The sequence below is a fragment of the Pezoporus wallicus genome, unplaced genomic scaffold, assembly GCF_028554395.1.
Source record: "Pezoporus wallicus isolate ANWC-B61680 ecotype Strahan unplaced genomic scaffold, APGP_CSIRO_Pwel_v1 contig_4816, whole genome shotgun sequence".
Lineage (NCBI taxonomy): Eukaryota > Metazoa > Chordata > Aves > Psittaciformes > Psittacidae > Pezoporus > Pezoporus wallicus.
Window position 1 is genome coordinate 1,772,792 of NW_026640990.1, and position 25,239 is coordinate 1,798,030.

General features: G+C 39.9%; 1 protein-coding gene across 5 annotated transcripts in view; it reads left to right on the plus strand.

Annotated features, from left to right (window-relative positions):
* The first annotated feature begins 546 nt into the window (after nt 1–546).
* Nucleotides 547–25,239, plus strand: part of WAPL (WAPL cohesin release factor) — a 70,517-nt gene continuing 45,824 nt past the window's right edge. For 2 of the 5 annotated variants that reach the window (XM_057421499.1, XM_057421498.1), the window contains exons 1-2: nt 3,933–4,456; nt 21,230–22,273. In XM_057421499.1, the coding sequence (XP_057277482.1) occupies nt 3,955–4,456; nt 21,230–22,273 (1,546 nt within the window). In that variant the 5' untranslated portion in view covers nt 3,933–3,954. Of the gene's footprint in view, nt 677–1,114; nt 1,526–2,285; nt 2,412–3,932; nt 4,457–21,229; nt 22,274–25,239 lie in introns of those variants that run through there. The other 3 variants (XM_057421494.1, XM_057421496.1, XM_057421497.1) reach the window with 3 other exon arrangements.

The window sequence follows — 25,239 nt, forward strand, 5'->3', positions numbered from 1 at the left end:
GGCCGCCTTGGAGAGCGCGCGGGTCCCGTCAGGCCGCGCCACGACATCGCAGCCCGTCCCGGCCTCTACTAAGCGACGGGACCCTCGCGGGCCCAGCACAGCTCGGGGCCGCACTTGGAGCGGGTTTTGTTGCCGACTCCCGGGGGCTTCGCGGGCCCCCGCAGTGGGAGAGGCATCCCCCACCGAGACAGGCGCCCACCAAGCTGCAAACTACAGCTCCCAGCAGCTACCGCGCGGGGTGGGCCTGCGTCAGCTCCGCGCGCGGGGTGGGCGCATGCGCGGCTGCGGCGCTGTCGGTTGAGTAACGCGGGTTGCGATTGGCTGCGGGTGGTGGCCGGGCGTGGGACGCGCAGTGACGGAAGGAGCGGGGCAAATGGCGGAGAGATGGTCCTGGGCCCCGTCCCGAGAGCGGCGATAATCCCGGCGCGGAGGAAGCGGCGCCGGAGGAGGCGGCGCCGGGGCCCCTAACGCCCGCGCCACCCTGGGAGGCTGCCACCGCCGCCGGGGAGCAGGCGGAGGTGTCCCGTCGGAGAGCGCCTTTCGCAGGCGGCAGATCGGCGGCCAGAAACCGCGGCGAGAGCTACATCCGCGGCGCCGCCCGGAACGCGCAGGCCCAGCACCCACCGCTCGCTTGCCCGCCCGCCCACCCACACCTGCTGCCACGACCGACGCCGAGGTAGGTGCCGGGCGAGGAGCGGCTGGGGGACGCCCGCTCGGCGCCCGAGGCCTGTGCGGGCCGCGGAGCAGGCCCTTACGCCCCGGCGGGCAGGAGCCTCCTGCCGCTGTCCCGCTTCCGGGGCGGTGGCGGCGGGGTGCGTGGGGGAGCCGCGGCCGTCCCTGGCCCGCCGGGAAGTTTTCGTTGCGGTAGTCGCGGGACTTTGGTCGAGTGTTAAGTGCGGGCTAGGGCCCGCGGGAGGGGGGAGGATGCGGCCTGCAAGAGCGGCGGATGCCGGCGGGCTCGGTCGTTTCCCCGGACCGAGGGCTGCCCTGCGGCCCGTGGACTTGTGTAATGGGGGTTGGTTTTCTTTCGGGGCGGGGAGAGGGAGCCATGGAGGAAGGGAAATGACATCAGAAATGGCCGGCTTGCACGGTGGGGTGACCCGGTTCCGCTGGCACCCCTTTCCCCCAGCCGCAGGGGGAGGGAGGAAGAAAAGAAACTGTCACCGTGGGATTTCATCAGCTTCTTCTGCCTGCGTGCATTTAACCTATTTTCCTTTACTTTGGTTATGTAAGAGGAGCGGTGTAGCGAGGAGCGACCAGTAGGGATGGCCTGTGGGCTTTCTGGGGAATCGCCGGGGTCTTTTATGTTTAGCTGGTCCGCCGAGTTAGCGCCGGCAAAAGCACTGACGTGTATTTACATTTCTTGCACTGCTCCAGGTATCGCAGCAAAGTACAGGAGAGAGGGGCAGGGAGTAGAAATAGAGGGAATTTGGTCGAGTTTGTTATTTCACACTGAGTGAAAAGCAAGAGGGAATTTTAAGTGAAGTGTCAAAATCCTCATCTGTTGATATTCTCGTGCAAGGAGGTACCTGCGTGTTTCCTTATCTTTAATCTCAATCTAAGATGTGAGTTTATAGCACGGTGTATTTATAGGCTTTTGGATACTCACCTTTTAATCTGTTTGCGTATTTATTTTATTCTATTTTCACAATCTTTACTTACAATTTACAATATTTATTAGAGTTTTGACGTTTTGATTCAAAACTCCGTATGAGACAATCTTAATTATTAAACTTAGAAGTAGGAAAATGTGATGAGAGGAGCTCTAATATCTGAAAACAAAGTTCTCTTCACTACAGGAGTCTTTTTAAAACTGCAGGCCACGAGTCATAATCTAAATCTGCCATTTACAGATGCTGGAAATGGATAAATTGAAATAGTTGAGTCAGGGTGTAGGGGAGGGCAATGTGCTGAGTGAAGTGTTTAGGCTTTTTTTGTAATAGTTGTAGAGGAATGGAGATGTTAAATATTTCACTTCAGTTTCTATAGCTTTAAAACTTGGTATTTCTGGTATAAAATATCTGTTAGAACTATTTCAAGCATTGACAAAATAAAACTAGTAAATTTGATTTATTTTGCTGTTTGTTGTCTACAGTATGTAGGGAAGTCTTAGTTTCACTCTTGAATGAAAAACAGGAAGTTAGAGCTAGTTACAGGGGGCAAAAAAAAGAAAAAGTTTGGCTATGATGGGTTTGGAGCAAGTCAACACTGGAGGAGAAAGGATGGAGATGGGGTTAAAGGGTAAGGCCTACTGGGAGCAACCAGAAGGAATCTGCAGAATGGTGTTTTGCAGACTTGTTGTCAGTAGATAAGCACATGCCTTTACTGTCCAGCTGCTAACCTGCTGAGGAGAAGTGCTTCCCAAAGTGGTGGCTCCTGTATCTCTTCTGCCTTGCAGTACCATCCACCTGGTAAACTTCTGAAGTTCAAATTTGATACTTTTAATTCACTTAAAATTTGCTCAAGGATAGGTGGCCTGATGAATTCTCAGTTCATATGATAAGTGAAACTTGGCTTCTTCTGATAAAGTAGAATATTATTAAGTGAGACAGTCTTTCCAGAATGAAGTGATAGAATGGCTTAGTCTTGGCAGAAGCTGGTCTGGCACTTCAGGTTGAGAAACTCTGAGTGTTGAGAGGAAAACTAAAATATGGAAGACTGTATACCACATATTTTGGGAAATAATAATAGTAAAACCAGATGTTTTGAACAAATAGGTCAAGTGATAAGTTTATTAACCATGATTTTAAATGCTATTTTTCATATACTTTATGTGAAGGCAGTTGACGTTTGAAGAGTTGGGTTTCCTTGGCTCTGTATCTTAAATACATGCCCCCTTTTCAACAGATGTTTTGCCGGTACGGAGAGTAATTTCAGAGGGAAAGATGGACTTGATTAGATTCAGACTGACTGTAAAGGATTCCAATTTCCTATTCATGTTCAGGCCAAACAGGAAAAAAAGAGTGCTGGTTTACAAAACAGATATGATCATTTTCTTTTTATGTTGTCTTTTGTTCAGTAGCTTGAGTATTTGTTTTGGGGAAAAAGAAACAAAGTGGTTTGTCTTCTTGAGTTAAGCAAAAGTAGGAATAGAACACATGTAGGGAACTTTTTAAATGTGTTCCTGTTTAATCTGTTCATATTTAAACTTTATTCCTCTGAGAGACCAAACTGAATTGGGCTAGAGTTGTAACAACCAGTCAACAATTGTGGTTTATGCTGGTCCACACAAGGAGGATTCCTCCATGTTCTTAGAAATGGATTGAGAAATGTCTTTGTTGCTGTCCCTTGATCAGTTGGATTTACTCATGGGGGATTGTTACGTTCCAGTCTTTACCGTGGCTGTGCAGATGGCATAAACCCCATCGTGTTACCAAATAATATGATTGCTATGTATGTCTGAGTGTGCAAGAAGAACATGAGTTGGAGTTGTCATAATAGTTTGTAATTAACATCTAAAATATTTACAGCAACTTGAAATATTCTGACAGTTTTTTTGATTTAACTGCAAAGAATCTTTTAAAGCCATACTGTGCTGTTCGGCTCTAGCAGAGAGCTGCATGTTCAGATGTGGTGAAAATACTGCTTAGTTTTCTGTTGGTGTTTCATGAAAGCAGTGCCATGTACAAAATTAGAGCAAAGCAATAAAAAAAATGATGTGTTTCTAGCACAGTATTTTTTCATTGTGCCATTGTTTTATAAATGTGCAAGTAACTGAATTTTGAGTTAATTTGGTAGATACATATTGCAGAAACTTTTGACATAATGACAATCACATGTAAATGAGTTGGTCTAGAGAGAAAATCAGATGATGTATCTGTTATTCATGTGAAGTATACATGCCTGGTGCTTGTGGGCTCCAAAAGGATGGAAGTACAATCATCTGCCCTAGAAAGTTGGTGAATTTATGTTTCTTCTTCCCTTTCTACCAGAGAATATGAAACAGGAGCCAAAATGACATCCCGATTTGGAAAGACCTACAGCCGGAAAGGGGGAAACGGCAGTTCCAAGTTTGACGAAGTATTTTCCAACAAACGGACCACCCTTAGTACGAAATGGGGAGAAACCACCTTCATGGCCAAATTAGGACAGAAGAGGCCGAGTGTCAAACCAGATATTTCCGAAGCTCCTAAAAAACCCAAAGTTGAAGATGAGGTAACAGAGGATCCATTTGGTTTTGACAGTGATGAAGAATCTCTTCCTGTGTCTTCGAAGAATGTGACACAGGCTAAAAGCTCCTCTCAGCTGGAACCCAGTGAAGCTGCTCAGTCTGAGGACTTCACTCCTCTACTTGAAGCTAACAGCAGAATTAATCAGTCAGACAGTGGAGAACATGTTGCATCCAGCAAGTGCATAACTTTTGACAATACTGTTCCTCTCTTAAAAGAAAAGAGCACAAGCAAAACCATGGAAGATGGAGAATGCCAAGGCAGCAGTGCTAAGCTTGTAACTGCGGGTATGTTTACTCAACTGTCTATGGGGTTCTGTTATTGTCTGTTTTTTACTAATCCACATTTAGACTTTGTGTTTTCAGGGGTTGGTTAAATGTTCTAATAAAACCGTGGGGTGGTTAATTCTTAATTGTAAGAGATTGTCAAGAATATGCTATTTAACTAAAACAATCGGGAAGCATTTTGTGTTTTACGTGTTGATTTCAGGTCTTTGGCACTCTGATTCTTATGTCTGCAAATTGAAATACAGTACTTTAGATTCAACGTATTATGTTAGTCTACCTTGAATAGAATAATCTTCCTTTTCTAAAAATGTGTTCTGAGCTCAGCGCATTCGTGGTTTGGTTTGGGATTTTTTAACATGTAGTGTTTTGAAGGGTGATGAGTTGGTAATAACAGAATGCTTTAGAATAGAATTCTTAAGTTGCTGGCTTTAATTTAGTGCAGGTTCATGGTTACTACCATGCGGGTGCAGATACAGCTTACTACTTGCCTTACTTAATTATTTGAATGGAAAAAGTACTTTTCTGAACCTCAGTTGCACAAAGGTCTTTCTTTCTTTTTTTTGTTTGTTTTGATTTGTTTTTTTTTGTTTTTTTTTCTATCGATGTGTATGCAAAAAGTTCTGGACCCATGAAATGAAATTCTGTCTAGCTTCTTCTAGGAGCTGTTTTGAGGCTCTGATGTGTTTGTAAGGTATCTTAATACTTTTCAGAGGGAAATCACAAACCCCATGGAGCTGAATATTGCTGTAATTTTGTTCAAGACATTCTTAGACAAGATCAGATGTTATTAGAGCTCATGTTTTCACATAATGGGCTAATTAAACTGCAGCTTCTAAATTGGGCAGAAGATGACATTAGATGAACCTTGATGAATATGACACCTACTGACTTGCTCTGGATTATCATAGTCAACTTTAATGACAGAATATGTAACTGAATTCTCAGATACAGTTAACGTTAGGATGAGAAATTTGAGTCTACCTGTTTAGTTGTAATACAGTGGACAAGAAGATAGTGAATAGTGGAAGGTATGCATAGCTCAGTTATTTACGAAGTAATTTTATTAGTGATGTAACACATGAAAACCAAAAAAGTGTTGACTTGAACTGTAGTTTGACAGACGCAATGGTGGGACGTGTAGCTGTCTTTTGATTTTACTCTTACTTTTGCTGCTGAAATATTTCTCATTTTCATATGTTTTTCTGTAGTTTATCTATCTGTATGATCCACCCTCACACCTTCAGCCTGGAAATACAATTTATGTTTTCCTAAGTTTGAATATAGTTTTCATGAGAGATTGAATACATTCACCCTCCAACATTTGCAAGGCGAAGGAATAATTGCACGTTTCTTTCCTTGTTAATGAGAGTTTGTAGCACAGCAAGTTTTACAGTAAAATGGATTCCATGTAGAAAAGCTTTGTTAGAACAGTATTTTTCAGGTTGGAAAAGAATATGAGAGAGCAGTGGGAAGAAAATGTGATAGAGCTGAACATTCATAGTGCTTGAAAGGCCAAGAGGAACAGACAGACGTCTGCAGTTTCATTGGTGCTTCCTGGTTCCAGTAGTGTAGTAAATAATAAAATAACAGTGTTTAGCACAGGCAAATCTTTTAATTTGATGCTTGCTTAAATTCTAGAACCCCTTGTAAGGCAATACTATGTATATCATAAATATATACAGCTCTAAAAGTAAGGAAGCCAATGGATCTTGGTGGGTAGGTCCATCAGGGGCTGTTTGAGCATAGTGGTGGTTTGAATGCAGAGGAGATTACTTAAACAACAGTTTACTGAAGGAATTCTGTTCTTGCATGCTTTCCTGATTGCAGTTCATCCAGAAGCAGGGAATGATAAGGTGGTTCTTGATCTGATTAAATTATTCTTTCAGAATCTATTAGATTCAGTTTATACACAGTCAAATGAAGATTAAGGTCCATTTCATCACTTTCTTCAGAAATTAAATTCAACTGAGTATGAATCTTTGCAAAATGTTCTAGGAGGGCCTTTAAATAAGGGTGAGGGAACCAAGACTATAGCTTTTTAGTTTGGACAGTTTTTCTAAATGAAACTTGGATGGCTTAAGCAGCTATTATGTTTGTGTGTAGATTGATCCAAAATAAATAAAATTGTCTCTGAGGACATCACTCAGAACATTGAGCAATTAGAGGCAGTTGTATAATTAGCCAGCATAGATGTACATACTTCAGAAGGTTTTTTTCTGGATTGACAGTCAAGTTATAAAGTTTGGTGGCATGAGGCTATCTTCCAGAACTGGAGAGAGTTCGTTTTAGTGATTGTGGGTGAATGTATGGGGGAAGAGGGAACTTGGGGGGAGTTAAAACTAAATAGCAATAAAAATGTTGGTGTGTGATCTTCTAAGGTATGGTGTATGCACTTTTACTGTCTACATGTCCTCACCCTCTCCACAATCATTTTCTCCTTCCTGGTGACTTTTGTACTCTACTAGGTTCAACCAGATCTGTTCAGCAGGCTCTGCAATTTCTGAAAGGGAAAGAAAGGGCGGGGGGGGGTGTGGGTGTGTGTGTGTGTGAACAGAGGGAAGGGCAAGCAAATGGAACAATGTTAATATTCCCAGTGTGAAAGAGACTGCAATGTGAGCTTAACCTTAACCCACATATACCAGTATTATCTCTAGGTGTAGGAAACTAGGCTATATTGGTACTGATGTTCATGAAAGTGCTCATTAACTTGCTTAAAGTGCAGTTCGTTAGTCCTTGTCCTGATACTGACTAGACAGTGCATGATTTAAGCTCTCCTGATAGCATGTGCCATTTGTTGTATCTTAAGTGTTAACATATGTGAAATAAGGTTAACAATTAGAACAAGGCAGAAACTCTGATTTGACATGGCTTTGGTAAGCAGGGAGCTGCACTTTAACCTGCTACTTCTGCTCCATGTGTATTGTCCTGCCTCAGTGTCCATTTCTTTAGACATTAAAATAAAGGTGGTGGTGATGCAAGTGTCAGTTAATTTTAACTGATGTTTGGTATTAAAAAAGTGTGTTTGTTTGTTTTAATGTTTGTGCAACCAGATAACACAGTTGAGGATCTGTCTGTACCTTTTATTTTAAATGGTTGGACTTACTGCTTTGTTGGTTTTTTGTTCTGTTTTTAAATAGCCTTCAGCTAGTGCTGAATCTCATTTTAAAGGCTTTGAGAAGCTCTTAATGTGGAAAGCTTCTCATAATCTTACCCTAATGTTACTTGATCAAGACTTAGTACTGTCAGAAGAATGTTCATGGGTAATCCTATATGTAACAGATAATTTACCTGAGTTGCTACTATCTGTACATTAGTAATAGCAAAAGAGTATTCAGTGTTAATAGCTGCTCTTAGGTCACTTCTGTTAAAGTTGGAGGACTTGGTAGCTAGAAATAAGTTGTGTTATTGGAAAAATATTATACTGGTAATTCCTACCAAGCAAAAATTTATCAGCTTAGTAGGTGAGTTTTTTTTATGAGGGAGTCTTACATTAGGATAAAGTGAAAACCCACAGATCGATACTTATTTGGAATTATGAAAAGCCTCGGTGGGTCATGATTTTTTGGGGTTGCTTCAAACTGTTAAGCTAATTCTGTATGGCAGAGTTGTTGAGTGCAATTTACTTACCTCTTGAGGAAGAATTTCAATTTTGGCCTTTACTGTCCAAAAAATGGAGCAAGAAGTTGGGAAACTAAATGAAGTCTGAGCATTTGGCTGTCTTAGGAGACAGCTGGCAGCAACCATGATTAAAAAGACCTGCAGCTGTGCTCTATCTGACTCAAAGCATTAAGAAACTTACAGCAGAGAAGTGGAAAGGTCTGTCAGGAAATATGTATGCCCATAGAATTTCAGTGTTAGGAGGTTTCAGAAGGCAGTAGTTATGCTGGGTATATAGATAGATGGGTAAGTCCTTTCTTCTTCAGTTGTTTTTGTTATGTTTCCCCCTTTTTAAGATACTCTTTCTGCCATTGCACAGGGAATTTTCTTGCTGTATGAACAGCTCAAGTTCAGACTAATGTGATACTAGTTTTCTTTTGCCTTGGTATTAGTCTGATACTTTGCAGGCTTGGTGGTGGTTTGTTTTTTTTGGTTTTTTTTTTTGTTTTTTTTTACTTGAATTCAGAAATCTGAAATTCAGTTTAAATTTCTATATTCATGCTGCTTTGCTGAAATAGCAATACAGGAAAAAGACCCAAGTATTTAGGAAGGAATCTTCCAATTTCTGCAACATGTTTTTCCTAATGACAAGGAAATGCATGCTGTGTATGTCCGTGGACAGGGTACATGGAACTCTTTTTCCACTCAATCTGTAACTCCCCTTTCCCAAAGAACAGTGATGATCTCGGTACCTTTTTTCAGAATCCATACTTTTAAAATATTTTTTTTTATGGACTTATACAGTGAACAATTTTTAAAAGGTTTAAGTTTTGACCTTTTAATTTCTTTCATGCTTCAGAAGTTGAAGCAACTTTTTGTTCAAAATAGTTGGTTGTTGCTTGTAGAAGAAAACCAAACACTGTTAAATGTGCCTCGTAACCAGGCCAAAGCATGCAGGAAAGCAGAAGACAGTTGGTGAGGAAGCCATTTCAGGTTCAAACTGCTGAGAGACTATTAACTGCATGGGAAATGGTTTTCAATTTCAAACTTAGCTCGTATTTTCTTCTAAGAAACTGCTGCTGTGTTCAGTAAAGGGTTTCAACAAACTTGAGTAGTGTCTGAATTCAGACTGACTTAGCCCAAGGACACATTTGTTTTAACAGTTATTAGTGCTGCTATGTTATAATATGCTTTAATATTTTTTTGATGAGGGCTCATGCTACAAAAGTTGGTGAAAACAAGCTTTTTTGGCACCTGACATCCCCTTGTTTTGCCCATGACAATTTGTCGTCTTTTCCCTGCAACGGGGAAAATAATTAACTTCCTGGATTGGCTTTCTTCTGCTGTTCTGAGCAGAAGATGCCCTTCAGAGCTACCAGTGAGGAAGAATGTGTCTGTTTCATCAGACTTCCCACCAGAGGTGATGGCATGGCACAGCTAACTAGCTGTGACAACTCTAGTACTGCAATTGTGGCATCTCTTCTGACTGTTGGATTTGATGTTGTACTATTTCCTGTCTCTTCGGGATCATTTTAGTTTTAGATTTCCAACCAAGTAATCTTGCATGTGGTGGTGTACAATTCTTCAAAGTTTAATTTTTTCTTGGAAGACAAAAAATAGTTTCCTTTCATTAGGAAGGGGTTTTTAGCACTGTTTACTAAAATGGCAGTTTGTCTTTTGTTTGAGAGAGTTGTGGACTTTGCATGCAAGTTTGGTGCGGGCATTGATAACATGCTGTGTGGTATGCTGGGTTTTTGCATATCGGTGTCTGTGGAGTCACATTATAATTCATATTGTTATGAATGTAAATATGCAGATGCTAGGCAGTTGAAAAAAATTGTTTGTGTCTTTCACGTATATACTCACCAGAAAGAAAACAAATGAGGTTTTAAGCAAGATTAGAAAGAAGAGAGGAGGAGGAATGGCAGTTATTCCAGGCACAGCTACAGGTTGAGCAAAGAAGTGATGCAGAGCAGCCCTGTGGAGGATGACTTGGGGGTGTTGGTTGACAAGAAACTTTACATGAGCTGGCAGTGTATGCTTGCAGCCCAGAAAACCAACCGTATCCTGGGCTGCATCAAAAGGAGCATGATCAGCAGGTCGAAGGAGGTGATTCTGCCCCTCTACTCTGTTCTTGCGAGACCTCACCTGGAGTATTGTGTGCAGTTGTGGTGTCCTCAGCATAAAAAGGATATGGAACTCTTGGAACAAGTCCAGAGGAGGGCCATGAGGATGATCAGGGGACTGGAGCACCTCCCGTATGAAGACAGGCTGAGGAAGTTGGGGCTGTTCAGCCTGCAGAAGAGAAGGCTGCGTGGAGACTTCATAGCAGCCTTCCAGTATCTGAATGGGGCCTACAAGGATGCTAGAGAGGTCCTCTTCATTAGGGACTGTAGTGACAGGACAAGGGGTAATGGGTTCAAACTTAAACAGGGGAAGTTTAGATTAGATATAAGGAGGAAGTTCTTTACTGTAAGGGTGGTGAGGCACTGCAGTGGGTTTCCCAAGTTGTGAATGCTCCATCCCTGGTGGTGTTCAAGGCCAGGTTGGACAGAGCCTTGGGTGACACGGTTTAATGCAAGATGCCCCTACCCATGGCAGGGGGGTTGGAACTAGATGATCTTGAGGTCCTTTCCAACCCTAACTATTCTATGATTCTGTGATTATTCCACCTGTTTAAGGTAAGCTGTAAGACTATAGGTGCAACTGGGACAAAAATATTTATATAGGAAAACAAAAAAGGAAGTTACAGGGCTTTAATTTGATAAAAAATGATGGTGATCATGGTAGGTGGCACCACAGTGGTGGTTAGGGCTCAGCCTTTCGCAGGGTGGAGCCACAGAAATGTCTCCTGTTCTGAAACATGAAAGTCTGTTAGGTTTTTGGAATTAAAATAATGGTTTATCAGAGACGCTGAACACTGTGTTACCAAACTGCTGCATCTAGGTGATTTGAGAGAAGAAAAGGTGCCTTCTGCCTCGCAAACTGTATGTTTAGAAGAATAGCTACACTAACTAAAATGAAAAGAGATAATGTGATTAAGCTTGCTTTAAACATAGTCTTAATAAATAATAAATTCAGACATTTCATATGAATTTCCTTAGAATTTTCATGTTCTGGATGCTGGAAAGGAAACAAGAAAAGCAAACTATTCTTAAGGAAAGTAGTTATGTGGTGACAGCAAATTAAATTTTACTGCTTCCGTGTTTTCTGGGGAATTCTTCTGCAAAGGAAGATGCCACTTAAAACATCTGCTAAGAGACACTGTCTATCCAACCTGCATGCAAACTGGTTGGAAACTCATTTAGATTCAAAGAGTGTGGAGAACCAGAATTAAGAATTTGTCATCATAGCTATGGATGTTGTGATTCTATAATTTTAGCTCTTTTAGTGATTGTTAACCATGCAACTGGTCTTGAGAGTCTCATCTTCTGAGGCTCTTACGCTTATCTTCTGTTTATGTCTCCTAATAGTCACTGCTTTTTTGAGATTTTATGGGCATCCATGGATAATGACTGATCTAAGTAAATTTTGCCCATTTCTTGCAATTGTGTATTTTATATCCCTAAGCTTTTTCTGTGTTTTTCAACTGTTCAGTCACAGGTAGGAAATGGATCAAAGGATTTTAGCTTGTAACCTTTTTTCCTTTCCAACCAAAACATGTGATTTTCCAATGTAGAGTAGAAGAGAGAAACTGTAAAGAAGTCCTTTTTCTTATTTGAAGAAAAGCATGGCTTCTCTGTGGTTGCTGGTTTTCTGTCCAAACCAGAGAAGACACTGTGTGTACATCTCATTTGGGCTCTCTTCCCAGAAATGAGCAATGTGATACAAGCACTTTGTCAAGATTTGTCTTTTCGTTTAGCTTTGTCAGCTTCAAGTTGTAGAGCAAAGGGATGCTTGGGAACATGGGTGAGTGTGTAATGGAGCCTTAATAAATAATTCCGAGAGTACAGGAACATCAGGCAGAGCTGTAGCTCATAATGAGCTTAACAAACTTTCCCTCATCCTGTGTCAGTGGTCTGTTCATGAGCTGTAGCTCATGTAGTTGGCATATGTGCTCTCAGTAGTTGGACAGAGCTGAAAGCCCTGGATATGCTTTTCTCTTACTGCTGTCTTTTCCTTGATGTTTTTTGTTTTCGTGCTTTTGCATCTGTCTGGGTAGTCAGGTTTCTATTTGAAGAGAAATAAAGAGGAATATAAAATTGGAATCATGCCATGTGCCTGCCCTTTTAAAGATTTCGTTGCTTCAGACTAACTTTAATATTATCTATGCGTTCACAATTAATTCTGTTAGTTTCTGTAGCTAATACTACCTAGTTTAAGTTTGTAGATTTCTTTCCTGCAAGTAATAACTCAACCATGTTCCTTTTGGTATTAAAATGAAGGCTTTTACAGCTAGTTACATGGGAGTGAAGGAGCGTAAGATTTCATGCTGCAAAAGCTAAAGAAGGCAGCATAGCTTGTTGCTTGTAGCTTGGAGGATGCTTTGATTAACATTGAATAATTGGTAGAAATGAGAGAAAGCTAACCTGGAGTTCAAGTTAGTAGGGATAATTTTTAATACTGGGAACTCTTTCATGAAAAAAGAAGTGAGAGTTTATTTTGCATATGTGATAATATTTTGACATCTTAGCATGCTTTCTTAGCACACCAAGGCAAATATTGACTGTCCTTTACTTCAACTTCCTAATAACATTTGTACTTGTTAACCAGTTTTGATCAAACTTGAAGTGGTAAGGAGAGATTTCAAAGATACAATAGAATTCCAAGTGCAATGAAAAATGGTGGAGTGAAAAACACACTTCAGTTAATTTGTTTCCTTACCTCTCTCTTGTCTGCATGCTGGTAAGGAAAGTGCAGTTACAGCTAGGTTCCTAATTCATTTGAGAAGGCAGCAGCAGGCTGGCTAGCCAGCACATATTGCTGCTCATGATCTGCAGCGTGGTCTGTGTCATGCCCAGTCAAACAGGTTGGTGTTGAGGAGAGTGCAGAGGGAGGTGGTTGAGTTGTGGGGCGACAAGCTTTGTTTGTTCTGTCAGTCCCAGATCTATTGAGGACAGAAATTTACATCAACATTGTTCACACAGCCTGAGACTGCCCCGTGTTCCAGGTAACTTAAAAATAGCAAATAAGATTCTGCACCTCTCTCTCTAAATCGTTAACAAAAGCATGCAGTGTTTGACTTCAGGCAGGTAGTGTTAGATTCTTAATGATTTGATTTTTATGGAGCTGAAAATGATGTTTTCAGATTTAAAGCCAATCAGTTTACAATAATGGGAATAAAATTGAAATGGGGACTAGGCTGGAGGATACCTTTCTTAATGGTTGGTGTGGATTATGGGTGTGTTCTTTTTGGTGTTTTTTTTTGTGTAGGCTTTTTTTTGGGGGGGGGGAGGGTGTTGAGGGTTTTTTTTGTATATGTTGGGTTTGGTGGGTTTTGGGTTTTCTTGTGTGTGTTCCCTCCACCAAGAAGAGTTGTTTGCTTTCCTAAGGGATTTTTTTTTATTTTTTTTTTTTCTCCACTTTATTTTGGGATCCATCTTGGTATATGCTGTACCCTAAGGATCAGGATTTGGAATTGTTAACTCTTGCAGCTTCAGTAGTCAATGGAGAGAGCGTTATCTTTTCTCCGAACTTGAATGTTTTCTCTTCAAGTAAGGAGGCTCTGTCAAACTTCTGATCTCCTATGAGAAATAGTGAGAATTGTTAAGAGTTGTTTTCATGGCTTCCCCTTTCTGCAATAACCTGCTTACTGCTTTTAGGCCTTGCCCGGAGCAGATGTTAACCAAGTTTGAGTTAATGCAGTAGTCAATACCATTATGATGAACCATGAGAAGGAATGAGGATGGTTCTTGTAACGTGTACCCAGATGCTGAAAGTATATTGTGATCAGTCAATCGCATCAATAAACTTTAATTAGAATAGAATCATGGAATGGTTAGGGTTGGAAAGGACCTTAAGTTCATCTAGTTCCAGCACCCCTGGCATTGGCAGGAACAACTCACACTAAACCATGTCACCCAAGGCTCTGTCCTACCTAGCCTTGAACACCGCCAGGAATGGAGCATTCACAGCTTCCCCGGGCAACCCATTCCAGTGCCTCACCACCTTTACAGTAAAGAATTTCCTCCTTATATCCAGTCTAAACTTCCCCTGTTTAAGTTTGAACCCATTACCCCTTGTCCTATCACTACAGACCCTAATGAAGAGTCCCTCCCCAGCATCCCTATATCCCCCCTTCAGATACTGGACGGCTGCTATGAAGTCTCCACGCGGCCTTCTCTTCTCCAGGCCGAACAGCCCCAACTTCCTCAGCCTGTCTTCATACGGGAGGTGCTCCAGTCCCCTGATCATCCTTGTGGCCCTCATCTGGACTTGTTCCAACAGTTCCATGTTCTTTTTAAGTTGAGGATACTATTACTGTAAATATTCTAGTATGTCATCAGTGATATGAGAAAATACTAGTTTGAGCTGTGTCTAAAAAATTCTCTGAGGAATCTGTGAAGATGTCGAGGCACAAAGATAAGTAGCTGTAGTTTGACAAAAGAGAGCCACTCTGGCAAAATGTATAGCAAATTCTGGAAAAACACTTCAGGGTCCTGGAACCACTTTGCAATCTCTTAAATTATTGTCCTGCCACCCACCCCTCCAAACCCCCCATTCTCCCCATGTACTTTCAGGTAGTTTCTAGTATTCTCTACCTGTATTTACTTTCAAAATAGCCAGTAGGAAAACTTTGCATTAATTACTTGCTGAACTATTTCTCATACTGGGCATCTTTTTCTGGCCACTCTGTACTCTGCTGGCCTGTTGCAGCTATAGGTAATACAGCTGGGTTTTGGCTGTTCCTGTTGGTGTCTTGGTGCTTCATTTCTAGGGCCTGGTGTCATGCTCACATGTGTCACAGAAACTTGCCTTGTGCTTAGAGGTGATGTTGGTCATTTGCCAGTATAAAGTTACTGGAATCACTTTGCTAAGTGGGGAGATAAATTGTCATATTGTCTATTTATTGGTTCTTCTAGCAATTTCTTTTTATAATTTCATCATCAATTCAGAAGTGAAGTTTTCTGAGCCTGGTGATTAGAGAGGTTCCTTATATTCCCCTTTCTTTACTATGGGAGTGGTGAGGCACTAGAACAGGTTGCCTGGAGAAGTTACGGATACCCCGCCCTGGTAGTGTTCAAGGCCAGGTTGGATGGGCTTTGAACAGCCTGGTCTAGTGGAAGGTGTCCCTGCCCATGGCAGAGGGATTGGAACTGGATGGTCTTTAAGGTCCCTTCCAACCCAAACCATTCTCTGATTTTATGATTTATGTTAAGCACCTGCTCTAGAAGGCAACTTGAATTAGTACCAGAGGCCCCAGCCAGCTGGTGTGATGCGGCTTTTGCTCTGGAAAAAACTATTTGCCTTCTTTTTTTTTTTTTGTTCTTTAAGGGAATATTTAGCTAAAGATTGATGGCAAGAAGCCTAATAGGAGGTTGTTTTTTCTGTTTCCAATTAGTAACTTACCTTGTTTTCTTGTAATGTTCAGTTTGAAACACTATTTTTATGGATGGCATACAATTTAAACCAAAGTGATTCTCTTCACTCTGGCAGTTTATGAAAGCCTTGCAGTTTTTCAGACCTTTAAGCATCTCAAGAAGTCTGTAATAATATGGTGTCTTTTTTTACTGCTGTGATCAAACTAAATGTTTTCTGGATGTGGAAATACTTCTTTTTCTCATACAGTACAATAAAGAGAGAGCAGTGTTTCTGAGGGCTATTTAGGAGCGCATTTTCAGGTAGACGTTAGTTCCTTAACAAGAAAAACCTGTTAAATTAAGGGCAAGGTGTGCTGTGGGTACTTAATAAAAAAAATAAATTGGAAATCTGAGATGTCTTAATGTCAAAACCGTGAGAGCTGTCGAGCTGAAGGATGTAGGTGTCTTATCTCTGAAAAAAAAAAATTAAAAAAATTAGGTCTTTAGGAAAACAAAAGTCTAGAATTGCATTCTTCCTTTTGTACATGGCTTTAAAAATGAAAAGACAAGAGTTAGTCCCAGCATGGCTACTCGTGGTAGCCACAACACATTTTCTGTTTTGCGGCTATTGTAGAATAGCATTTGTTCCATCTAATAAATGAGCGTTTAAATTAAATGTGTTGTTTAAAAAAGATATAGATGGAATATTCTCTTTATATCTGTCTAGTATAAATGATACAAGTCTTGATGCATATTTGTTTAATGTTTAAAGGTTTATTACAGAAAAAGCAGTGGGATTTTGTCACATTCCCACTGTTTGAACATTTTCATATATCTAGAGGAATATAAGCTATTAATTTTTCATAAATTTAATATGTTGCAGTGTATGAATTTGATTTTTTTGTCTGTTAATGGTCCTCTTACTAAGGTTACTTGGGACAATAATTATCATGATCACTTAAATACAGCTTTGTGAAGTTAGGTCATGTGCAGCTCTGAAAAGATTTCAGTGGGTTCGGTGGGAAAGAGTAGAATTTTCAGTTATTTTTTTAATTAACCACAGTACTTAAGACGTTCTTACCTTGCTAGTGACATAATGTAAAGAGGTATGTTTGTGAGCGTTTTTCTTTATCAGTTAACTTGTAATTTAAACATGGCAGCTGTTTACATTGGTTCTCTCATACTCAGGTTATTCACTTCCAGAAATTTAAATGGAAAACAAATTATGACTGCTGCAGGAAAATGTTAAGGTTCTTAAGAATATTGTGCTAGTACCTGAGGGGGTGGGGAGAAAGCCTCTCTGGTGTATTATGTACTTACATGCTATTGCTGATCTGAAATTACTTGGGAGACTTATTACGGTATTTGAGCCCCAAAAGAGCCTAGTTGTAGTTAAAGTTGGGAGAAGATATCACATGCCTCTGAACTCCAGAATTTAGTAATTCAGAATTAGTTCATTTTCTCTTATTTTCTCTGTGCTTTCTATATCTGTAAATAAAATTATATGTTACATGTTTCCTGCAATCATGCTAGCTTCTGCTGTAATAGTTACTACCGATAAATATAGTAATTTTTAAAATCAATATTATGAGAATTGCTGGTATTGTGTGCCTTTGGGCAATTAGCAAGTGATTTGCAGCAATTCCTGGTAGGGAAGCTTCAGTCTGATAGCTGTTGACCTACTGATGAGATGAAAAGGAGCGTTTGAATCCTTCAAGGAAGTATTTCTCTAAATGTCATTGCCTAGTTTTCTACTAATGCATTATGATGATTCAGTTTTAAAGCCAAACTCTGTACCTGGTGCATGGTAAACAGTTTACTGGTTCCATTTTCCAGCAGCTTTGCTTATTATTTGAGATGGAAAAACCGCTGTGCTGCAGTTGCTAAAACTACTCAAGTACTGTGTGGTTATAAAGTTTTGGTGTTGGATAGGCACAGAATGAAAGGGGAGGTTAACTGCCACTTACTTGCTGAGTAAATTTTTATGCTGTATTAAATTACTAGCTGAGAGTGAAAAGTGAGATGTAACATTAGGTTGATACCTGTGAAGTCTTTTCAGAGACAATTGAAAGCTCCGTAAGAACGTGGGAAATTAACATTATGAAAATTAACATGGGGAAAATGATGCATAGCTTATAGCAAGGCAGCAGAAGTCCCACTGTGGTACAGAAAGGGCTGTTACTAATGAGTGCTTGACTTTTAAGATAGAAGTGCAGTAAAACAAAACACAGCTGTTTTACTAGGATAGAATGGTCTTGTTATTTATTAGTCAGCTGAGTTGACTGGAGAAGGTGATTTTCCTCACATTTACAGGTGAAGAGAAACAACAAATTCAAGTCTGAAAGAACTAAATGTGTGGTGCTACTGCTTAAAGCCAGTCTCATCAAATTTTACTAATGTGCAGGTGTACTAATACCATGAGTACGTGTACATTTTGGTGGCTCTTTTAGAGGTGGCGGAGAGTAGCACTGAGGAATTAATAGCTAGCTTAATTTCTTTAGCTTTGTACTTTGGACTGTTGGGAACAAGCATGAGGAGAGCAGGCAGGTTGGGTAAGTGTGAAATTGGAGGTGAGAATAGGAGCTGCTCTGGGAAGAAAAAGTGTAGCAGCTTCAGTGCAGCCAGAAAAATGAAATGGAGAAAATAGATATGAAGTAGGAGTGGTCTTATCGTGATGTCTGTCAACTGATGCTTCAGTTTGTCCAAATGAGGCTGCTGCAATAAGAGTACAAAGGTTTGTGCCCTTAATAGGTCACAGACAACTAAATGGGACTGTGTTGCTTGCTCAGAGTCCTACAAATATTAGGCTAATTTTGGCCCATTCTAAAATATTCTAGAACAACTTTTAAAATAATTTTTCAGTGCATGTAACTACACCATCAAAAATAACTAACATTCACTCTTACAGAAAATACTCTCTGTATGTATTACAGGCTAGTCAAGATTTTTGTGATGTCCTAGTAGCAGAGTGTTTAAAACAAACAAACAAAAAAAACCCAACAAACCAAACCACAACAACAAAACCCCAATTAAAACAAACAACAAAACGGGGCACTCACTCCTATTCTTCTTCCCTGTCGTTTTTTTTTTTTTTTTTATTCCCCAGGATGTTGATTAATGTTTCTTTGGAGTCAGATTTCTTGGATTTTTTTTTCCATTAATTTTTTTGTCAATGCCTGTGATGAATATGAGTTGTATATATTTTTATGTATCTTTGGCCTCTTCAGACTGTTTTTAGGCTTGAGGTGTTGATCATCATTTCTACTTAAGAGCACATACTGTAGCTGAGATGCTCATGAGTCAAGCAAAGAGACAATGTAAAATTAAATTTCAGCTTTTTTCATCTCAAAAGAGATTCCTGAGTTGTTTGAGTCTTGGGCTGCAATGTGCAAACCCACATATATATTCTGTTGCTTCCCTGGGAAGATGAGATTTTATTTAGTCCTGGTATGAAATGTGGCTCTTTAAAATCCCATACTTCCTTGGGATGGGAAAACCGTTCCCTTTCCAGATATACATACTGGAACATCTTCCCAACAATTCAGTATTGTTTAGTAAGCCAAGACAGACAGATTGTTAATGTACTTATTTTAAATATTGCTTAGACTTTAAGTAAATTATATGGAATGGTAGTGGTGAGGCTGCAAAATAAGTGTATTTTAGTGAGAAAATCAGAAAATCTTTTGAGTTTCATTTGGTGGTTTTAATGTCTGAGTATTATGGTAGTCTTCAGTTGCACAATAATGTTAAACATATGGGTGAAGGAGGAACATACTGTGCACTGTCAAACTGATTACGGAAAGATTAATTTTAGTTTGGCCGCTTAGATTATCACAAGCATGAGATTGAAATGGGAATAACAAGATTTTTTTTTGTTTAATGCATAGATACTGAAAAAGCTTAAAGAAGATTCCACCACTGAGGTGGCTGAGGCTGTGCTTTGGGGAATTTAGTTTTGCATTTCACATACTCTTGCCGAGTATGTAAACCTCTGACAAACCTCGGGTGGACCCCAGAGACCTTAAATGCAGTTTGTGAGATAGTGCTTGTCCCGTCGCCCAGAAGAATTTCAGCTGGGATTAAGCCAATTTCTTGCAAAACTGTTCTTGGTAGTCATTTTTGTAAAATAGAATTTTCTGCTTGCACCTCAAAGTTCTTTTATAAACCACATACGCAAGGATGGCATTTACATGATGTGGTTGTAATTTTGAAAACAAATGGACAAAAGCGCCAGGGCAGAAGTGATGTTCACTTTCCTCATCAGGAAGGTTGTAACCTTTTGGTCAGTGCTGTGAAATTTTGGTACCATTTGGGTAAATGGTAGCTGATGAAGTTTACTGCAGTCAGGACTAGTGCTAAAAAATGCCAAAGCCTTCATTTTAGTGATGAATTTAGGGAGCATTTGCTGCCTAACAGATTTGAACCTTAGCTATTGCATTCTGCCAGTGGAGCCTCTTTTATTACTGTAGCATTCTGCACCTGTGTCTTCTAAGCATGTTCTCTTCCAGCATTTTGTTTTTGTACTTGTCCCTGTGCCAGTTGCTTCTGTTTCTCCAGTTTATCTCATTATGTGCTACTCTTCTGTGCATCAGGGTCCTCTGCGTTCCAGTTACGCTTCTTATCTTGTTTCTCCTGGCCCAGGCAGCCGGTACAGTGAGGGTTGATAGTAACAGTAGACACCTTGGGTTATACTGTCTCAGAAATTTCAAAGAAATTTCTGCTCATCTAGTTTCCAGGAAGTAACACACTTGTGTTTCTGGGTATCTTTGTGTGAGGTACAGCAACAGAGCATGGCAGATGCAGATGATATTATCTTCATGGAACTCTGATACCAAATCCACTTAGCTTTTGTTGGTTTTTGCGGAAACCAAGGGGAATGGTTTCCCTACCAGTTTAGAGGATAACAGGTGGAAGAATTCGTACTGTTTTCCCTGGCATTACTATTGTGTGAATGCTGGTCAGCTGGAAACAAATCTTACAAAAACTGGGTTCTTATGGTGGAATTTGTTCTCTTTGAGAGCATAAGATGGAAGTGTAGCTATGGGTTGGGGAAGTGCAAGACTAACTTGTGGCAGCAGCTCTTCTTCAGATCTGTAGACCTTAATTGTAAAAACTTGCATTTCAGAAGTGATTTAATGTTGTGATAAAAACTGTTGCATTTTTTTATTTCTCATGGAAGTCCAAATATTTTAATTTGAACAGAAAAATCAAATAACAGTCACTGAAGTTGTATGCCGTTCTGTTTGGAGTACGTTGATTGAAACTTGTGGTACAGTTTGTAACAGGGACTCTACTGTTTTTAGTACAGATACATTAGTGGATTGTTTTCACTGTTTTTTAGTAGCTGTACAGTTAGTGAGGTAGGCAGTGAATTATAGGTTAATTTTCAGCAATTTTACTTACTTCATCAGTAGGTTCTGTGGTCCACACTGATTTTAATTTCTTCCGTGCTGATACCTCACTGCTGTCTAGTTCTCAGACCAGGAATATCTGAAGGGACAAGCTGAAACCTGCCCATGCATCCCCTTTCCTGACCTCAGAAGGAAATTTTAAACTGGAAGGCTTGAATGTATAAAACAGGAGGATAAGGACCTCTTTAATGTTTTTTGTCATTGACCACTGAGTATTTGCTGTTACATTGTGACTTCAAAGTTGCCTGCACGGATGTTATTTTTTTTATAATGCTTTTTAGTTATAAAGTTATCTTTTCTTGTAGATAAAATACAGACTTTGAATGAAGATAATGAGAACAGTCATTTCGGTTATGAGAACGCCGAAGACAGTAACAAAAACAGTGCTGAAACTACAGACACTTCTGGATATAACATTGAAGCCAAGGACTTGCCTGATTCTTGGGACTCCCACATCGGAAAAACAGACTGTCCATCAGAAACATCTCGGACGAAGGGCCCATTAAGAACTCACTTGTATGAATGGGAGGATGATACTGAAGATACCAGAACTGGAGAGTATATATTAGATTTTGACAATGAACGTCTCTCAGAGATGAAGAGCAAGGATGAGGAGTGTGATAAAGAAGATACTGAAAACCCAAAGGAAGCCATTAGTGAAGAACTTGTGCAAACTATTCCTAGGCCAAGCAACTGTAGGACGTACTGTCGATCCAACAAAGCAAAACTGCAGGGGGCAACAAATTTTGACAAGCTAATGGATGGCACTAGTCAGTCTTTATCCAAAGCAAATAATGAGTCAAATAATGATGGTCTGAACTCAGCAAGAAAAGTTCCTTTAAGTAGCGGGACCAGTTTTAGAGGGACGGTTGGACGGACTAGAGACTACACTGTTCTACATCCATCTTGCTTGTCAGTTTGCAATGTTACTATACAGGATACCATGGAACGAATTGATGAATTTACCACCACAGCCCCTACTGACCTGGGAGAAGCTGGGCGCTTAAGAAAAAAAGCAGACATTGCTACTACAAAAACTACAACCAGGTTTCGACCAAGCAATACCAAATCCAAAAAAGATGTCAAGTTAGAATTTTTTGGGTTCGATGATCAAGATGAGGGAGAGGGAGATGAAGGTGCCTCTAGAAGTTCTGGGAGTTCCAATTACAAAATCAAGTACTTTGGGTTTGATGACTTGAGTGAAAGTGAGGATGAAGATGAAGAGTGGCAGGTGGCGGAAAGGAAAGCTAACAAAAAACGAAATAGAGCTGCACCATCTTCTTCGCTACAGTCAACCTCTGATGGCAATGAAAACTGTTCCCAGGATAGCCAGCTCAGTACTAATGCAGGTAAGCAGAACTCTTCTGGAATACATACTTAACATTTAAATCTAGTTGACCTTTGTATTTTGCTCTTCTTGCAGTATACCTGAAAGTTTTTTGATTACTGATTTGGAAATGTAAAAGTTAAATTTCCTTATTTCTACTGTGGTCCTGTTTGGTGCCTCATACCTGTCTTGTAGTACACTTTTTACCTCTCAACCTCTTGCCAGGGGGTAGAGGTTTGGGTTTTGGTTTCGCTTTTTTTTTTTTTTTTTTTTTTTTTTTTAACCAGAAGATTCTTACCTTTTTGGTGTGTTGAGCATACAGTGCCTATGCCTGGAAGGCAGATATCTTCCCTCAGAAGCTCCACATCAACGTAGAATTATGGAGCTGAGTGCAGAAATTTAAGTAGCTCTTGAAGATATGAAATACCTGTTTCCTTTTTGTGCTTTTGGATATGTTTGTAAACAGTTTGGACCTTTCTCAAGTTCTCTTACCCAAGGATGCACAGCTCAAGGGAGAGGCTGTGAGCACCGATGGGGTGCCAGTCAGATGAGTGGCTTTGAGTGTGCCTCTGCATATTGATGTATTTCTGCTTTTGCTTTTACCCCAATCTTCTGCATGGGCACGCTTGCTGAGCAAGTTCTGGTATTTTGAGTGCCTTTGAAACATTAGGCTTGCTTGGTGGTCTGTTGGGTGCTACGTAATGACTTTGATTAAGATTGAGATGTGTTGGTGAAGAAAAGGAATAACTTTGAAAGGCTTCTTTTAGCCTTTTCTTTCTGAAAAAGTCTAATGCCAAAGAATCATGCATGCTGGAATAACTATTTCAAAACACTGCCACTGTTTTAGGGAACTTCTTGGAGCATGAAGAATGAGAAGTTTTTATCCATTCACTGAAGTTGTTAACATTTTTAAGACTTTGGCAAGATGTATTTCATGTGATGGGGAGAGGGGAGGACTTAAGTCTAGCTTTGCAAATGTTGGAGAAGCTGTTTTTTCCTACAGATAGCTTCTGTTAATATAATCTAGAAATAAAGTTTCATAGGAAAAAAGTTCATTAATCTAATTATAGCATTCTCCAAAACCAGAATTGTCTGTAAGCCTTATAATCAAAGGCTACTTTAACTGCTGGGTTTTTTTTTGTAAATTGTAAATGGGCCAAATTGATACTGGTATTATAGTAAAGATTGTGTTTTCAAACAAACAAAAAAAACCAACTTGATTTGTTTTCATAAAATGTAATAATGATGAGACACTTGCATTCCAGCTTCTTTGGTAAATGGATTTAACTTACAGGGCTGCTTATGAAATACTCCATCTGAGTCCCTTTCTCTTATGAGTCTTTGTTCAGCCATTTATTCCAAGGGAAAAAAAAAAAAATCACACCGTTAATGCAGCTGATGTGCTGACCCATTAAATCTTTCATCTGCTTTTCTCTGGAGCCTTAAAGTACCTACAGTTTGCATTCAGCACTATGTTCATCGAGGAGGCCATTATACTCTGAGGTATCACAAATTATTTCTCTGTGAAATGACAGATACTTTCCTAAGAGATTTCCATTGCACAGGTAGATGTAAGTTTGTGTTATGTTAGTTTCCTAATACATTTCTCCACTCCTCAGATTAGAGCTGCCTCTCAGACCTCTGCTGAAAGATGCTTCCCCTTTATTTTGCATTGCCTTTGCTCATTTGATTTGTTTTGTGCTACTGTAGCTATGTTGGATTTGACTTGTGGTTTTTCTCTGAAAATTGAAAGGGTGATGCAAGGTTATTTCCCTAAGTTGCAGCACATTGCCTAGTTCAATCCTGTAGTATGCATTACTACAGTCTTGATTTTTGCACTAAAATGCACAAGACAAAACAGTCTTGATTTTTGCACTAAAATGCATAGGGCTCTTTGATACAGTTGATGCTGCCTTTTCTGAGACCTTTGAATATTTTGAGCATCAAGGTTCACTTGGAACATCCATGTTAAAGTTCTAAAATACAGTGATGCTGAGTCTGAAAAATTATCAAGGACTTCTGGATCTGAGTCTGAAGTTGTAGTAGCATATGTTGCATTGGTGTGAGGTTCTGTCTTTACATACTGGAAGAAAAGTGACTTCTGTGTCCATGGAAAATGCCAAGTCTCAGAAAAAGCTTTCAGAACATCTTGCACAATATAGCCTTTCTTTCTGAAGTTACAGACTGTACTGAGAGGTGCTAATGCTACCTGAGGTCTGTGTGTGCTGTTCTTTTTTGTAATGAATACATCCACAGATAAAATTCTAGTGTTCCTGTTCCAGGTTGACAGGTGAGATGCCAGATTGCCTCTCTGAGTTCCAGCCCCGGAAATTCCTAAGATTGATGTTGATACTCTGTGTGTAAAGAATGTGATATGACATAGCCAGTTTTTCAAGAGATTTGATACTTTCTTTTACAATCTTAGATATTTTTTTTGACACAGCACTGTTTTAGTGATTACCATAATCTAGGCCTACTTTTATGGAATATATTTCAGAATCTTAGTATGAAACACAAGACAAAGATTTTCTAACTGAACTTTCAGTGGACTATTCCTTCCATTCTAGTAGCTCACAGTTGAAGGGAAGTAAGTTTAAAAATACGTATTTAAATGTTTCTGCAAATGAAATTCAAGGAAGTACTAAAAATTGGATGGGCAGTATTGTTAGTGCAGGAAAAAATGCAAAGCGGATAAATTCAACTTTAATTAGACTTTCACTGAAGTCTTTTTTGTTTACTTCTGCAATAGGCTTCCCTGCTAAAATGGTTAAAAAAGCCCACCAAAAAATCTCAAACAAAAGCATAAAAAATTCCCGCCCCCCCCCCCCGAAAAACCACAAAACAGAAAAAAAACAGATCCCCCCAAACAAAACAAACAAAAAAATCCACAAAGAAAAAATCAAACAAAAAACTAATCAAACCATGAGGTGTGGATTTCAAAGTCCTAGATGCTGTTCACAGATCTTTCTTTGTAATGAAGAAACTTCA